The sequence below is a fragment of the Mustela nivalis genome (genome assembly GCF_964662115.1).
Source record: "Mustela nivalis genome assembly, contig: HAP1_SCAFFOLD_1205, whole genome shotgun sequence".
Taxonomy (NCBI): Eukaryota; Metazoa; Chordata; class Mammalia; order Carnivora; family Mustelidae; genus Mustela; species Mustela nivalis.
The window spans coordinates 23,886-41,318 of NW_028135459.1; the positions used below are offsets into that span (position 1 = coordinate 23,886).

Here is a 17,433-nt window from a genome sequence, read left to right on the forward strand (position 1 = left end):
TCCAGGGTCCTGTCCCTTGAGCTCTCCAATTGGGAAACACTGAGTCACACCCCGCAAGCCCACCTGCCACCCAGGCAGAAACGATGCCTTTCAGAGCTGTGGAAAAGCCTCAGAGTGAGAGAAACCTTTGTGACCCAACAGGGCCATATCCAAACTCTGGCGCCACGGCGGGACAAAAGTCAGAGACTGATGCCTGGCCACAACCCCTTCCTCAACTCTGCTCCAGGAAAGCTCCCCTGCGCTGGGGCCCCTGGGTGGGCCCCATCGTCTCCACACATTTTCCAGATGGCCGAGACATGCCCTAGGCAAAAAAGCGCTCTAGGCCACAGGAGACAGGGCAGTCCGAAGGGCTGCCCAACACCGACCAATTCTCACGAGCTTTCTGTCCAAACCTTTATCAATTTGGGCATAAAGCTCATGAGAATTGGCCAGAAAATCCCCAGCGAACTCGCTTCGTGTGACGCATGTCTGCCTGGCTCGGGATCCCGAGTTGTCCTGGCTCGAACCCTGCCAGAAGGCCCTCTTGTGAGTCAGGTGCAGGCGAGGCCAATGCCTCCTGCTCCTCAGCCTCCAGGGGTCCCCTCCCTGTCGCTGGCAGATGGGGCCTGCCATGGCCCTAGGCCCGGGCCTGAACCCTCACCTGGTTTTTCTGTCTTCCTTTTCCAGGGTCCTGTCCCTTGAGCCCTCCAGTTGGGGAACCCTGAGTCCCACTCCACGAGTCCACCAGCCACCGAGCCAGAAATGGTGCCTTTCAGAGCTGCAGAAAACCCTCAGAGTGAGAGAAACCTTCGTTCCCCCACTGAGGCCATCCCCAAACTATGGTGCCACAGCAGGCTGAAAAGTTGGAGACTGACACCCTGCCAAAACCTCTCCAACAACTCTGCTCTGGGAAAGCTCCACTGTGCCAGGGCTCCCAGGTGGGCCGCATTGTCTCAGTGCATTTTCCCAATGGCCGAGACATGCACCGAGTGAGAAAGCACTCTAGGCCACGGGGGACAGGGCGGTCCCCCATTGATTTGGGTAGAAAGCTCATGAGAATTGGCCGGCATTGGGCAGCAATTGGGACTGCACTGTCCCCTGTGGCCTAGAGCGATTTCTTGCTCGGTGCATGTCTCAGTCATCCGGAAAATGCGCCGAGATGACCCTGCCCACCCAAGGGCCCCTGCCCAGGGGAGCTTTCTAGGAGCAGAGTTAAGGGAGGGTTTCGAGCCAGGCATCAGCCTCCAACTTTTCCTCCCGGTTTGGTGTTGACAGTTGGGGATGGCCTCAGTGGGGGCATGAAGTTTTCTCTTGCTCTGAGGCTTTTTGCGCAGCTCTGAAAGGCAGTGTTTCCTCTTGGTGGCAGGTGGATTCATTGGGTGTGACTCGGAGTTTCCCCATTGGAGGTCTCAAGGAACAGGACCCTGAAGACGGAAGACTGAAAAACCAGGCGAGGGTCAGGGCCCTGGCCTAGGGGCATGGCAGGCCCCATCTACCAGTGCCACCAAGGGTACCTCAGGAGGCTGAGTAACAGGAGGTGGTGGCCTCACCTGTGCCTGACAAACTGTGGGCTTACTGGCAGGGTTCGAGCAGGGACAACTCAAGATCCTGTGAAAGGCCCAGGGGGTGGCCCTGCAGACATGTGGTGCATGAAGTGAATTCGCCACAGGTTTTCCAGCCAATTCTCATGAGCTTTCTGCCCAAATCGATAACTATATCGATTTAGGCAGAGAGCTCATGAAAATTAGCCAGTGTTGGGTGACTATTCAAACCGCACTGTCTCCATGCTGCCCAACCGAGGGCCCCTGTGCAGGGGAGCTTTCCAGGCGCACAGTTGAGGTAGGGAGTGTGGCCGGGCGTCAGCCTCTGACTCTTCGGCCCAGTGTGGCACCAATGGTTGGGGATGGCCTCAGTGTGGACATGAAAGTTTCTGACAGTATTCCACAGCTCTGAAAGGAACCATTTCCTCCTGGTTGACATGTGGACCCATGGGGTGTGACTCAGGGTTCCTCAACTGGAGGGCTCGATGGACAGGACCCTGGAAAAGGAAGGCTGAAAATCTAAGTGAGTGTGAAGGCCCAGGTCCCATCTGCCTGAGCGAGGGAGGGTACCCCCAGGAGGCTGAGTAGCAGGAGGTGGTGGCCTTACCAGCTCCTGACTCACTGAGGGCTTTCTCACAGGGTTCAAGCTGGTGGAACTCGGGATCCCAGGCCAGGCCCAGAAGGTGGCACTGCAGACTTGTAGCACATGAAGCGTGTTTGCTGGGTGTTTCTCGGCCAATTCACAGGAGCTTTCTGCCCAAATCCTTATCTCTTCACAGATGGCATCATGAGAGGTAAGGTGTTTAATGATCCTGACTACGCAGAAAAATGAGACTGCTAATCCACCGTGGAGGAAATGGAGGGCATGTCTGTAGTATAAGAGATTCCTTTGAGGCAGCAAGACCTGGTATGAAAGTCAGTGAAAAAAGACAGCTGTCCAATCCAGGCAGAACTACTGGTAGTCCATAAAACTCAGGAATGAAGGGTTGGGTCACTCCACCAGATAAAGAATTATGACCAGCTGAGGTGCTTGTTCACAGTGAATGTAATGTAGAATGAGCAGCCAAAGTAGCAGGTAAAATACCAGCTATGACCATGTGACCAGTTACAGAAATAAGGACTCTAATTCTTCTTTTCATAAGATTTTGTTCATTTGTTTCTTTGTTCAGAGTGCAAGTGTTGGGCGGGACAGAGGCAGAGGGAGAAAGAATCTTCAGCGATTCCATGCTGAGCACAGAGCCCCATGTGGTGCTCAGTGTCAGGACACTGACATCATGACCTGGGCCAAAACCAAGAGTCGGAAGCTTAACCAACTCAGTCACCCGGGCATTATAGGACTCTAATTCTTATGAGTATTTCTTCCCTATTTTGTTATGAGTATTTTTGTGTTGATCCATCTGTTTTCTTCCTTCTCTTGGTCCCTTATCAGAGAACATACGATGCACGTTTGTGATGGTTAATTCTATGTGACAACTTATGTAGGTCAGAGGATCCAGATAATTGATCAAATACAGGTCTGGATGTAACTGCAGAGGTATTTTTTTTATATGTGATTTTTACTTAAATTTTGAGAAAAGCAGATTATGCTCTGTAACGTGTGTGGGCCTCATCTAATCAGGTGAAGGTCTTAAAAGAAAAGATTGAGGTCCCCAAGTGTGAAGGAGTTCTGCCTCCAGGCAGGGATCAGACTCAAATTGGTCTGCGTCCAATCCCCAGAGTTCAAACATTCCAGCTTTCAAAGTCAGCAAATTCTTTAAAATAAATCTCTTTCTCTGTCTCTTTCTCTTTTTCTCTCTCTAGTAAACACACATACACATTCTGAAACCCTACTACAGAAAGTACTTCCCATTTGTAATTAAGAAAATGATGAATAAGGAATGGAAGATGGGCATCCTATTTACTCAGAAATTATTGGCATGTGTCTTGGCTATTAATTATAAAAATTCTAACGGAAGTTTCTAGTAAATTCTCAACAAGCACCTTAAAAGAAAGTATAGAAAAGGACTAGGCTATATACCAAAACCCAGAAAAAAATAAACAAAATGAAAATCCAGTAACTGCATGAAGTAGTAGGCAAAGTGATCATAAGAATAAAATTAAACAAATAAGAATCATACACAACTGCAACTAAGAAGGGACATATAGCCAGACATCAACAAAACATGAGCATGGGATTTGCTTCTCCTGGAGGCAATGGAGCCAGGATGCTGGGTTTCTCCAAACTCTGAGCAGGCCAGTCTGGATTTGATCCTCTGGCAGAGAGCTACCCACTGAAGAACTCAGGGGTGGTTCTCTTTCCTTCAGAGAATTGCTGACAGACCATCTGTCACACACTCAGCCTGAGCCTGAGCATAAAGAATAGCAGTGTCAGCCACAATTGTGATTCTTAAGAATGACTCTCAGCCCCATCCTAGTGCAGTATCCTCTCACGGAGAAGAGCCTGGTTAGGAAGCTCGGAAGCCAGGCGACTCACATTGGGCCAGGGCGCATGGCTCTGGGATCAGCTGTTCCCAGGACGGTTGGGAGATCTGATCAGCGTAAGAAGTGGGTCAGATTGAGCAGGGTGGAGATGCGTAACAAAGAAATAAATGTGGACACCCGTGGCTGGCTGATACTCAACCTAAATGGCTCAGTGGGTTAAGTGCCTGACTCTTGATTTCAGCTCAGGTCAGGATCTCAGGGTCAGCTGGGCTAACCAGCACTTAGCAGGGAGTCAGCTGAAGATTCTCTCTCTCTCTCTGCTCCTCCCCCCTCCATTGTACTTTCTATCACTCTCCCCAAATAAATATATAAATCTTTTTTAAAAAAAGAATGATAAGAAAGGCTGCAGGGCTAAACAAAGTGAAAGGCCAGTGAGTCATCATTACATCTCAGATTTCAAAATGATAATGAAGAAAGTGGAAAACAACCCAACCTCCAAAACAGGCCAAACTCCGTGGGGGGGGGGGATCTGTTGCCTTTTTAAAAAATGTGCCCTTGGAAAATATTTCCAAGGACACTTTCTGTTACTTGCTCATTGGGCTTCTTATGAATATTTATGGCACAGGTATGGAATGAATGCTGTTACATAGAGCATGAACATGAAAACAGGCAGAAGCCATGAACCGGCATCAGATAATGCATTGCTAAGGCAATTTCTGGTGCTTCAGGATTTCTTGTCAATTTGGCTGTGACTGTGATGGTATCTGTGGGGTGTTGTCTACTTAAGGACATGGCTCAGGGGCCAAGCCGTGGACTACGGCTTATCTTCCCAGGTGTGTTTAGAGAGAAGGCCAGAGCTCAGTATTAGGTAAATTGCACATTTTTATTAAAGCAATAATCTTTGAAGAGTTTAAGTACTGTTTTCCATTTCATATATTATGTACCACCTGAAGGGACAGTCAGCACTTAGCATCATGGAAAAACTGGGGGTGACCCATGGGTTTATGCTGTTGAATAAAGCTGCAAGAACCTGTAGGAGCTTCAGAAAAGCACACATTTGCTCAAAATAATTTTTTAAGTGAAACTGTATTAGGAACTAGTTTCAGTCCCTTTCTGGCTCACATTGGCCATTTTTAAAAAGGGGTAGAGGGAATGTAGCCACAGCACAGATTTATCCATTTTCACACCAGACCTGGGGAAACTCACGCTCTGCATTCTGTGTTCTTCAGAGAAGGAAGAGCACCACTGTGATCCAAAAAGCGTGACCAGACAGCATACCCATACTTTCATGTAACCTATGGCGCAGGTGGAAACACACGTGACCAGCCAGTCGGGCAAGTGATTGTAGCTGGGGTCGCTGGGGCCAGGGAGTTGGTCGGAGTCAAGTTGGCCCACAGAAGTGCATTTTAAAGGAAACTTGCTGTAATGGGGTGTAAACATTGGCAGAGAAAGGAGTCCTGGCGACTTCCTGCTCCTGCCCCCTACAAATACCACTGACTATCTCACTGTCAAGGAGGAGACATGCATCATTTGTTTTCTTTAAAGTGGAAGAATCAGAATCTACAAATGCCTTGATGTAATAGAACAGGTCTTATCAACTTGACATTCAGCACGATCCAATGTCCTAATACAGCCTGCTTCAGGTTCACTTCAACTTGCTTGGACTTCTGAGGATCCAAGGAGCTAATCAGTGCCATTTCCTAAAAATTTCCTAATGGGGGTTCAGGGCCAGATGGTTAAGTGTCTGCCTCTGTCTCATCTTTAGATCCTGGGACCCAGCCCTGTGAAGGCATCCCAGCTCAGTGGGAAGTCTGCTTTTCCCTCCCCCTCTGCCTGTCCCCCCTGTTTGTACTCTCTGTCTCTGTCTCTCTGTTTCTCAATTGAATAAATAAAATCTTAAAAAAGAAAATCTCCCAACATCATATCTAGGGAGGGACTGTAACTTCCTTGTCAATTAAAGATGACAATAACCCAAATTGTTGAAACTTTTGTGCATATCCCACTCTGATCCTGGGATAATTTGGTAGGTTGTCTTCATCATGTTGCTGGTTTCCTTTTCTGTGCACCATACTTTCCAGTGCTCTGAGAACATGAACGTAAGCCCATTTTTAAAATTCAACAGCTCCTCCTGGAATATTCTGGAGTTGATGACCACCACTCACACCTCACCAGGACATATGAGAGCACCTGTGATCCTGCTCCTTCCCCAGCATTTTTTAGCTTAGCCAGTCTGATGATTGAAACACCTTATCATATCCTCCACTGTGTGCAGTTCGCTCTGTCAATGGAAGACTCAGATAGGAGGCAGAGTAGTTGCAACTTCACTAATCCTAGAAAGATAACAGGCTAGAGAGGATATGAAGCAGAAGCATCCTCTGTGTAGTGAAAGGGACCACAAAAATCCTCCAGGTCTCACCGAACTGGATTTACAAAAAATATTTATATTGGAAGCTAAACTCCTTCTCTAGATACTAACATGAATATTAAGAAGGTTTCATTGAAGCCTGGGAGAAATGCAGAACCATTTGGGAGTTCTTGTCTATTTCAGGGAATGTCTTAGACTCTGGGGTTTGCGTCTTTCCGGCCCAGAGTTTGGGCAGGACCTCAACTGACCTTCCCGGATTTGAATAAAAGACACAGGCACAGATGTGCTCAGTGCTTCAACCTGAGTTGTTGAGTGAGCACTCCCAGGTAAAACATTTCTCAAACCTTGGCATTCATCACAGAAAAGGCAGGGTGGTACACCCTGTGTTCTATCATTGGAGATTTTATTATGTATCAGGTGAAGCACACGGAAGAGGAAAACAGGAATGGAGTCCATCTCTGTGAACATCAGTGTCAAAACCAAGCATGTAATAGTGCACTTCAGATGTCTGCCCAGTGTAAATACATGGAAATATTGTGCTTTTCTTACAAAAAGATACACATTATACCTAAATATGTAGACCAGTGTTTATAACTGAACAAGCAAAATACTCCAAACATGAAAGCCCCATCTAATTTTCTCCAAAAGCTGCTATATCTCTCAAATGCTTACTTTCCACCATGCTTTATTTATGAAAAGCTCCTTTTTCTCCATCACTTGTCAGGCTCAGGGCTTGTTAGCCTGAAAGTCCCTGGCTTAAATTCAAATACATTTTCACCTCCTGTTCTTTGATTTAATAAAATCCATCCCCAAGTGTGAGGCCTGGTCTGATCTGTTTTCTGTAAAGTCACAGAAAGCACTTGTTCCACAGAACCACAGAAACCGCTTGTTCCACAAGCCCTGGTGGTGGGCCAGCCGGACCCAGGCCCTGCTGCCTGGCACAGTCAGAATGCAGCCTGCTAACAGCCACAGCCCAATACCTTCATTTGCTGCTAAAAATCTCCAGCCTAGGAGGAAGCAAGTACCATCCACTAAGAATCAAAAGCCTGCATCTTGTTCTTTTAGGTCTGGGAACCATCAGAAAGTGACCTTAGTTGGATTCAGCTTGTCATAAACAGGGCAGTGGGGAGGTTTCAAAACTGAAAGTCACACTGGGCTCTTTAAGGTCTTGGCAACAAAGACCCCTGCAGGGGACAAAACGTCTTACAATCGGTTTTTCTCCTCCCTTCCTGTTGGCCATTTCATTTTTGCTATGTCTAATTTTATTTCCAAAGGGGTTGTTTACATTTTAGTGTATCTTAGTGTTTAAAAGTTGCAAGCTGACATTTATGAATTATATAGAAGATGTAAGGAATAAGGAAAAGAAACCCATACACATCCCAACCGTTCTAAGAAATGCAGTATCACCCACAGCTTTGGAGTCCTCTGTACATCCCTCCCCCTGTCTATCAGTCCTGTTCGCTATTCTCTGTGTTACTTTATGTTTTTACCAAATTAAATGCATTGCTAAATCGTATTTTATTTTGTATAGTTTCAAAAATAGAACAAATGCAACCATCCTTCACAATTTTTCTGCAAGTCGCTTTTATCTCTTCCTCAGTAGCACTGTAACTTGAGCATGATACTGCAGAGCACACACCTTCCACTCTACAGGACTGGGTTGGTCCCCATTTTTTATTACTACAAAATGGCAGGTTTTCTCTAGCTCTGGCAGCAGAATCACTCTTTCAACAGGCGTGCTCTCTTCAGCCTGGCCCAGATCATGGTGAAGCATTTTCAAAAGCGATGGCTCTAACTCACAGCCCTACCCCAGTCAGAACCCATGGGCAGAGGCATGACATCACCACACAGGCCGCTTTCCGTGGTGTCAGCAAAACACTCCATACCCAAGACATTCTCAGAACTGAGGCTACTTTCTAGACACCAACGTGAATGTTGAGAAACTTGGTCTGTCAGTAGCAGTTCACTGCAAGCCTGGGAGAAATGTAAAGTCATTTGGAAGTCCTTACCTACTTCCTCAGCTTTGTAAATTTTGAATAGTCATTAATTTTCTAAGTCCCTCTATCTGAAGTTAGTGAAGATTAATTGAAATAAAACATCTTAAGGTGTTTTCAAAATGTACATGGCTAAAGAAGCACAGAAGAAATTTGAGTTTCTTTTGTACTAGGGTGATGCAAGAAAAGAACATATTATGTAGGGAGACTGGAGCTACAGACAGAGGATAAAAGTTCCTGGAATTAACCAAAATTCCAAGGACAACTCCAGATTTTTTTTCCTTTTTTTTTTTTCAGTGTAACAGTATTCATTGTTTTTTCACAACACCCAGGGCTCCATGCAATACGTGCCCTCCCCAATACCCACCGCCTGGTTCCCCCATCCTCCCACCCCCTGCCCCTTCAAAACCCTCAGGTTGTTTTTCAGTGTCCATAGTCTCTCATGGTTCACCTCCCCTTCCAATGTCCCTCAACTCCCTTCTCCTCTCTGTCTCTCCATGTCTTCCATGTTACTTGTTACGCTCCACAAATAATTGACTCTCTTTGCTTAACTTATTTCACTCAGCATAATCTCTTCCAGTCCCACCCATGTTGATACAAAAGTTGGGTATTCATCCTTTCTGATGGAGGCATCAAACTCCATAGTGTATATGGATCACATCTTCCTTATCCATTTGCCCGCTGAAGGGCATCTTGGTTCTTTCCACAGTTTGGCGACCGTAACCATTGCTGCTATAATCATTGGGGTCAGATGGCCCTTCTTTTCACTACATCTGTATCTTTGGGGTAAATACCGAGTGGTGCAATTGCAGGGTCAGAGGGTAGCTCTATTTTTAATTTCTTGAGGAATTTCCACACTGTTCTCCAAAGTGGCTGCACCAACTTGCATTCCTACCAACAGTGGAAGAGGGTTCCCCTTTCTCCATATCCTCTACAACACACGTTTCCTGTCTTGCTAATTTTGGCCATTCTAACTGGTGTAATGTGATATCTCCACAGATTTTTAAAAGCTATGAAACTGATGGAGCACAACTGGAGATCTCAAGGGGAACAGGTATTCTCTGAGCTTCATGCAGGATGAAAGGCAAATTGACAAAGGTCTGTCTAGCACAGTGAGCGGGTAGGAGTGTCAGGCCTGGGAGGGTGGAGGGATGACAGAGCTACAGGGCTTGCAGTGGAGAGGGGATGTGGCTTGGCTACTTGTGTCCCTTACCTGCCCTCAATGGCCCTTTGTGACCAGACCACAGCTCTGTGATGTGGGCATGGGGCTTGTGTCTGTATGGACACACCCAGGGCTCAGTTGTCTGAGGGCAGCAGTGCGATCAGTCACTAACTCTCAGGGCTCAGTTACCTGAGGGCAGCAGTGCGATTGGAAAATAATTCTTTCCAGAGGGAAGAGATAATTCTCCAGAGATGGAGAATTATCTCTTCCCTCAGGAATTCCTTACGGATGGTTGGCTGAGCTCCAGTCCCACTCTCTGGGCAGTTAATGCCATCTTTGCCTTTGTGTGCGGACTGGGGCTCTTCGTCTTCATACTTTCGTATTTCCAGCCTGATCCGTCCTCACCACGAGGCAAGAAACATAGGAAGAGCAGGAAGGTAAGGAACCCTTGGCCCAGAGCCAGCAGAGTGTAACTCTATCATCTTTTCTATTATTCTTTCCACTTTTCCAAGTCACTGGAGAGACTCCTGAAATTGGAAAGAATAGAATGGGTATTCTCAGGAGAGAGTAGAGCACCATCCATCCAGGACAAGCCAGACCAGCCAATGGTTAGAGGGACATGAGGATTTCTCCCTGAAGATCTCGGGTCGGAGTCCAGGTGTGGTGGAGGGGTCCAGGGCAACGTCCCAAACACAGTGACCGGTGACTAAGGACCGGAGGTTAAGAGCTGCCTCTCTAGCAGAGGTCAGGCCCCTGAGCATTGGGTCATCTGCTGCTGGGGTGGGGGTCCCAGCCTCCCCGTGTTTTTTTATCTCAGTACCAAGTGGAGCCACGGAGAAGGAGCAATGGAATCAAATATCAGACCATGAAAGGTGAGTGTCCGTCACTCACCCCTGCGTGCCCCAGTTACACTGTGCCCCCCGCTCTGAAAGCCCAGTACCACCATCTCCAGGACACCAGAGCCTAAGCCCATCCCTCAGGAAACAGAGCCCTGGGTGGGGGTTGGGGGCTCTGAGGAGGGAGAATGAACCCGCAGGCTTCCCAGATTCTGCACCAGAACGAAGCCCCGAGGGGCTGGAAACTGATATCCTTCACCAGGCACCCCAGGGCCTGGACTGGGTGCGGGACCTCCCACTCCCACTGTGGACAAGCTGTTCAACTCTGCTTAGATTCCTCTGGAGGCTACAGTAGTCCTTCTTCCCCCAGCAAGCTCATGAATGAGGAAGCACTTTGGAAAAGACAAAGCGATCCCCATCATGAATCCTGTAATCTCCATGCAAGCATGTGGCCTTGGACAGTGCTGTTTGGGGCTCCCAAGTCCAATCCCCCTAAGGTCTCCCCTAAAGGGACATTGTACCCAACCTCCTGTAAGATCCCTGGACCCTGTCTTCTGCTGTGACCCAGTCTCCTGCTTCCAGGTTTCAGAGAATTTCTGAAGAATCTAGAAGAGGTTCAGGACCTATTCTCCCTTCTGGAAAGGTAAAGAATCTGCCCCCTTCTCCCCTGGGTGGGCCTTCCCGAGTCTATGGTGTGACCCCTAGGCTGCCTCTGGGTCTGTTTGCAGGGGCTGGGAGGAGCTGTGGGGACAGACTGTGACCAAAGCCCGGGGCTGAGGGACAGCAGGAGCATTGTGATGTGGGCATGGGGCGTGGAGGGCCATGGGGACTGCTCCCAGCCCCAACTGCTACAGCAGCAGCTCATGCCTCCTGTCTCCCACAGCCACCTGGAGAGGCTCTCTGGCCAGGGGGGCTTTCACCAGTTCTTACGTCAAGCAGCCCCTGGACAGGTGCGCCGAGGGATGCCAGCTAGAGCCCGTCAGCCATGCAGGGAGCCTCTGAAAGATGCTGCTCCCGCTGTGGCCCCATCACCTGCCCTAACTCCACTGACGGGGTCCCCTCAGCCTCTGGCCTCCACCCTGCCAGCAGGACCAATGTCCTCTTCAATTGCTGTTGCTTCACACTCCTCCCTGACTACTTCCTGGCTAGCAGAGCCTTTCCTCCCCCGGGATGGCTTTCCACACCAGCCACTTGCTCTTCCTCCTTCCCCACCATGTCTCCCTTCTTCAGAGGCCTCCCCTGGGCCTCTGACAGCCTCCTTGGCCCCAGAGTGGCCGGACTCTCCTTTGACTCTCCCTCAGTGTGACTCAAGGGCATCCCTGCCGTTCCCCATCCCACAGAGCTCGGCTCCACACACGCCCTGGTCAGCTGACAGGTCAGCTTCTCCTGTCCCAGCCATCTCGGGCCTGGCCCGCTCACACTGCCCCATTTCGGCCCTGTCCTGGTGGCAAGCGGCTGCCAATGCCTGGAACCTGTCCACCTCAACACGCCTGGAGTCCCATCAAGCGCCTGTGTCCCATGGCCCACCAGAAGCCTTGTTCTGGGGAGACCCCACACACAAACAGGAAGAGACTAAGATCCCCCCTTCCATCAAACCGGACGTCCAGAAGATTCTGGAGATACTAACTGCCAAGACAAAAGAACTGAAGTCTTGGAGGGAGGACAAGAAAGAAAGGTCAAAATACCAGCTGACCTCTTTCGGGAGAATGTTCAAGTCCCCAGGTGACAGGCAGGACACCATGGGCCGCCCATCCTTCTGGAGCATGAGGGGCAAAGCAAAACAGCTGCTTGGCCCTGAGAAGCCCCCACATCCCAAGATTCCAAGGCACAATTTGGAGCAGAAATGCCTCCAGCTCTTCTGGGGTCTCCCCTTTCTGCACAGCGAGTCCCTGGTGGCCACTCTCAGAGTGACTGATCCCCCACTGGAGTTCCCGTCTGTCATATTCAATGAGCTCTCTCATGCCTTGCCACTCCAGATTCAAGGCAACGTGACTCCAAGCCTCTCCCTGACCCATGACTTAAATCACCCTTCGGCTCGGCCCCAACCCCTCCCTCTAACTCAGTCCCAGCCCCTCCTTCTGGATCAGCCCCTGCCCCTGCCCCTCCCTCTGACTCAGCCCCAGCCCCTCCCTGTGACTCAGCCTCTGCCCCTCTCTCTGACTCAGCCCCAGCCCCTCCCTGTGACTCAGCCTCTGCCCCAACCCCTACCTCAGACTCAGCCCCAGCCCCTCCCTCTGGATCAGCCCACCAGGAGCAGCACAGTCGAGAAGCACCCAGAGAAGGACCTGAGAGACCATTTCAGGAAGTTGGGGCAGTTCAGAGAGGGTCAGATGCCTTTGGATGTTCATCCTTCCAGGCTTGCTGCCCACCATGCCTTGGACCATCCTGGAAAGCCACGCCCTCATGGGAAACCGGGAAAGCCAGTGCTTTCCAAGTGCTGGGAACCCTCCCATGATTTTTCCATCCTCAGTCCATATGCTCAGCGGATGCTAGAAGCACATATCATGAGGCTCAGGGTGAAGCACCGGTGGGGCCTCCCCCTCAAGGTTCTCAAGATTATAAACCTCTTCAAGTTGAAGGGCTTCATCCTTTCCCAGTCCTTCCCTTCCCGCTCAGCCACCTGCATATCCAAGGCTGGCTTGGGCACCAAGTTCGGGGGAAATCCTCCTCAGCCCTATCAAGGAGAGGTGATGAAAGAGTCTTACGCCGCATGGGGAGGTCCCCTCAGTGCTCCCCAGCCTACGTGTAAGGAAATCCAGCAGGCTCTGGAAGGGACCTCACCTGGGGGTGGTCCTTTGGCTCTACAGGGGCCCAGGCCACCTTCTCGGACCTTCACATACAGCTTTGTGGGCAGAATCTGGCACAGTGAGACTGCCTCTAGGACTCTTATAAACAGCAACTTAGAGTCAAGTCCAAGTCCAGGATCGGCCACAAAGGAGCCAAGGAGGGTTAATGGGGGTTCGGCCTCACGGGACGTGACCATGCTAGAGGTCAACTTAGAGCCCCAGAATTTGAGTGCCAAAGAGCCCGGGGAGGTGGGGGAGTTCAAGGAGGACCCTGCCTGGGGAGTCACCTTAGAACCCCGTGTGCTGGCCAACAACCAAGGCCTCCGTGGCAAGCTGAGATCAGGGTCTGCAGGGAAAAGTGACATCCCCCTACAACATACAAAGTTGGTCATCCGAGACCCCAAAGAGCTATGCCTTGAGGCACAATGCAGGGGATCGGAGCCCCGGAAGTTGATGGAGTCAGAGAACCGGCCTCGTGATGCCACCCCCACCATGCTCCTTCAAGACTGTGAAACTGGGGTCCTCCTTCAAGACTGTGCGACGGAGAGTCTCTTTCAAGACTGTCAGTCCAACATGTTCCTCGCTGCCAACATCTTGGCTGCTCAGGGATCACTGTCTGGCTTCCAGAGCAGGTCCAGTGAAGACACATCTACTTCTGAGGTGCTGCATGGCCAAAGATCCCATGAGCAGAGCCCCCACAGGCAGCTAGGACCCCTGGGACTGCAGCACCAGTGTAAGAGCCTGAGGAAGTCATGTGTCCCCTGTGAGGAGAGAGAGAGCTCCAGGAGGTCCCCCTTGAGAGAGCCTGCCAAAGGGTTGTCAGAAATGAAGTTGCTCCAGATCAGTGAAGTGAGACGTCCAGCCCAGAGCAAGGAGTCAAGAGAGGCCTCGGGAAGCAAGGCCTGTGAGATCTTGCTGAAGAAGGAGGAGGCGCCTCCGGAAAACTATTTCAGGAGAAGGATGATGCACTTGCTCCAGTGGTTCTTTCCCAGTAGACGTAGAGGACTGGAAGATTCCATTCAAAAGGGCAAGGCTTCATCATCCCAGGGCCGGGGACAAGTCATGGGCAGGTCAGCCATGGACAGCGCTTCTGCGGAGGCTCAGATGGTCGTGAGGGCTGTTAGGCAGATCTTACAGGAGAAAGTTTTGCCATACCAGGGACTCAGGATCCCAGAGGTCGGCTGGTGCAAAAAGGATCTCCAGGCTTTGGCAGACCCCGATGTCTGCTACCAAAGACTTCTCTCCTACCAAGAGCAGAGGAGAGTGATGAGGGACACAGTGAGTCCACAGGGCACCACCAGGGCTCAGAACTATGCCAACAAGACCAAGTGCATCGAGTGGCCCTTCCCCACCAGGGTGCCAGAGTGCCCAAGCAGACCCTGCCAGAATGGGTCCCTGGTGCCGGGCCCTTCAGGCCGCACCCTGCAGGCCGACTACCCCAGGCACTCCCTCCTTAAAAAAGACAGTTCACCTGGTCAGCGACTGTGTGCTTCTAATGCCTTTCCTGGCAGGACAACTTTCCTCCAAGAAAAAACACAAACGGTGCAGAGAAAAACTTTTTTTTCTCACATTAGTACATCATCTATGGGCTAATGGCGTCTTCATGCCACAGTTACTTAGCTTCCCCAAAATAAATTTTTTTTTTCCCCTCATAAGTGGTGATGGCTTCTGTGTGTGCCCTGCTGTTGTGGGAGGGAAGGATCAGGGTCTTCTCTCCCCGAGGACCTGCTTTGGCTTCCAGAATGAATGGGGCTTGGAGGACGGTTTATCTCGGGGTCCACCCCCACCCCCTTCCTCCCTCTTCTTCAGTTTCCTTGACAAGGTGAACAAAACCCAGACTGGGACCTCGCACTGCCCATCCTCTCCTGCTCTCCCTCCACCTGGAGATTGTGTGGCTTTAGGGAGGGTTTGCCGAGGCAGAAATCCCTCACAGGCTTTAGGAAGGATGGAATCCTAGATTAGAGTGGGGCCGCAGTTGGGAGACACATGGCTGGCCTTGAGGGCAGAGGTGAGAAATCCTGCCCCACCCCCTGCAGTCTCCTGCGGGGAGTAGTGGAGGGCCACCCTAGGAGCCTTCTCACCCCAGAGAATCCCATCTTAGCGCCCTCAGCTCCTCTTCTCACACTCAGAGCCGCAAGGGACAAGCTCGATCCCGGAGCTGAGGGTGTGTGGGGCGTGCCACAGAGATCCCCAGGGACCCAATGCCCAGGCCCAGGGCACTGAAGGGGACTGCCCACCAGCACCCCCTTCCCCTCTTGGGGGATTGAGGGAGTGTGGCTGTGGGCAGGGGTCCCGGTTCTTAGGGTGGGATGCCAGGAAGGAGGTCAAGTGACAGAGTGTGCCCATGCCTGATGTGAGGACTGAAGACCCTTGGTGTTCCACTGCCACCTATGTGCCTTGGGGCTGTCCCTGCAGGGTCTGCGCCCCACTGCAGCTGCCAATTCCAGGGGTGGGGGGGGTTGGAGTGGGGTGGGGGTTGTACAGAAGCCACCTGAGCTCCCACACAGACAGACAGGTGCCCAGAGGCAGCAAGGCCTTCAGGCAGAGAAGTTAATTTCTGCATAATTTGATAAGCTTGTAGGACTGGGGGCCCCAGACAGACTTGTGGTCTGTGACCCTTATGTACATGTGTGGCCCAAGGATGGCTCCCAGGAGACTGGTGGGGACCACTTCCCCTAACCCCTCCCCTAACCCCTCCTCCAATGACTTCTCTAACCCCTACTTTAGCCACACCCCTAACCACTCCCACCTTCAAAGGAACCAATCCATGTGACTGATGAAGAGCAGGAAAGTTTCTTGCTGTTGTCTGCTTTGTAAAACAAGGTTGCTTGTTGCCACCTCTCTTCTGTATTATTTCACAGACAGACAAAGCTTTAGAATAAAGTTCTCCCTCATCTAAGAGAGTGGATCTTCCCACATTTACGTTTTATCACAAACCTTTCCTACAAACATTTCAGAAATGCCAATATAATATATAATACTTTCTACAAATGAATAAAAGCAAAGATTTATCTCATTCATGTAAATGCTAAGAAAGCAAGACAGCAAATTAGTGATTGAAGCCTCACACCTGAGGCTCATGCAGACGAGCAGAGACCTGCAGCCGATCAGCTACAGAGAAGGATGATACACGTAACTGATGTCGACTTTGCAATCACAGGGAAAACTATGATGTGGGATATGAAAAGTCATAGAAATGGTCACTGCCTTTCAAAACATCCCTCCTATTCTTCCCCCCCAGGGTCCAAGAGGCCGATGAGGCCTCAAACTTTTGATTTACCATGAGCCATAAAAGCTTTTCAATCTGGAGAAGTCCCTTTCTGAAATGGAACCACCCTTTTATGGCATTCTTTTAAGTCAGGTTCTCTCCTTCATTTCTTCATCCAAACATATTTGTTGAACAGCCAGGGTCGGCATAGAGCTGGAAGAGAAGTCCCCATCAGCCTCTCTGCTGGCTTGAACCACACAGACAGAGAACTAAAGAAAAGGTCCCACCTGTGTTGAGATCTGACTGTTTCCAGGACACTAAATGTGATTTTTTTTCATAAGCAGGTTCTCAAGAAATCCATGCCATGGCCCTGTGTGTTAAGGTTAATCAGGCTGTTTTTTATGGCAAGAAAGAAAAACAGAGGTTGAGGTCTGAAAAGTTTCTTGGCCAAGGGGTCATCCCTGGAGAGGCCTGCCCCTGAGACTGAGGGTGGGAGGTTTCTGGAATAATGTCCCCCACACTAGGGCACTTGCTGGGAGGAATGCACTTACTTACAGGAGGTTTTATCTACACATACTCCTTGGTTTTCCTACCAAATAGGACTGCTGAATCATGAAAACACTAAGTAGGAATTCTCAGGGGAAATGCCAAGAAAGAAACATTGAGACTAGGGTGCTGAGTGACTGTCTGTCTTAAGTCAATCTTTCATCTGTCTCATGCCTTCAAACTACCCTTTGTTTTATGCCACAACTACCTACTACCTATGTCAGCATGTGGAGGGTTTGCACAGATGGGCTTAGAAGCCCTACAAACTCTGACTAAAAGAAAGACCCCATGACAAGATTTCACTCATGCCCAGGAGTTTAAAGGACAGCAGAGAGAGCCAAGATTCCACATCAGAAGAAGCCAGGGACATCTGGAGGAGAAAGGTACAGCTTAGTCCCTCACAGGCCTGCTTCGCATGGAAAGAAAGGCAGAAAATTCTGGCACTCCTTCCCGTGAGCATTGAAAGACCATTCTTCCTTCACTCAAAAATTACCACCCCCCAAAACAAACAAACAAACAAACAAACAAACGTAACATGCAGAAAGGCTAAGCCAGGGGCAGTGGTTTCTATCCCAACTATTCCTAAGTCAGTATT

The 17,433-nt window shown here is 50.0% G+C and overlaps 1 protein-coding gene and 1 long non-coding RNA gene across 2 annotated transcripts in view; both read left to right on the forward strand.

Annotated features, from left to right (window-relative positions):
* The first annotated feature begins 2,162 nt into the window (after window positions 1-2,162).
* On the forward strand, window positions 2,163-10,181 carry LOC309857320. Its single transcript, XR_014307630.1, has 3 exons — window positions 2,163-2,314; window positions 9,300-9,398; window positions 9,852-10,181. It is a non-coding gene; the product is annotated as an uncharacterized lncRNA (long non-coding RNA).
* Window positions 10,182-10,327: 146 nt separating this feature from the next.
* Window positions 10,328-17,433, forward strand: part of LOC309857318 (spermatogenesis-associated protein 31A6-like) — a gene marked incomplete at both ends in the record, with an annotated part of 32,023 nt that continues 24,917 nt past the window's right edge. Inside the window, 3 exons of the mRNA XM_082750053.1 lie at window positions 10,328-10,334; window positions 10,881-10,941; window positions 11,182-14,558. Of these exons, the coding sequence (XP_082606179.1) occupies window positions 10,328-10,334; window positions 10,881-10,941; window positions 11,182-14,558 (3,445 nt within the window). The remainder of the gene's footprint in view (window positions 10,335-10,880; window positions 10,942-11,181; window positions 14,559-17,433) is intronic.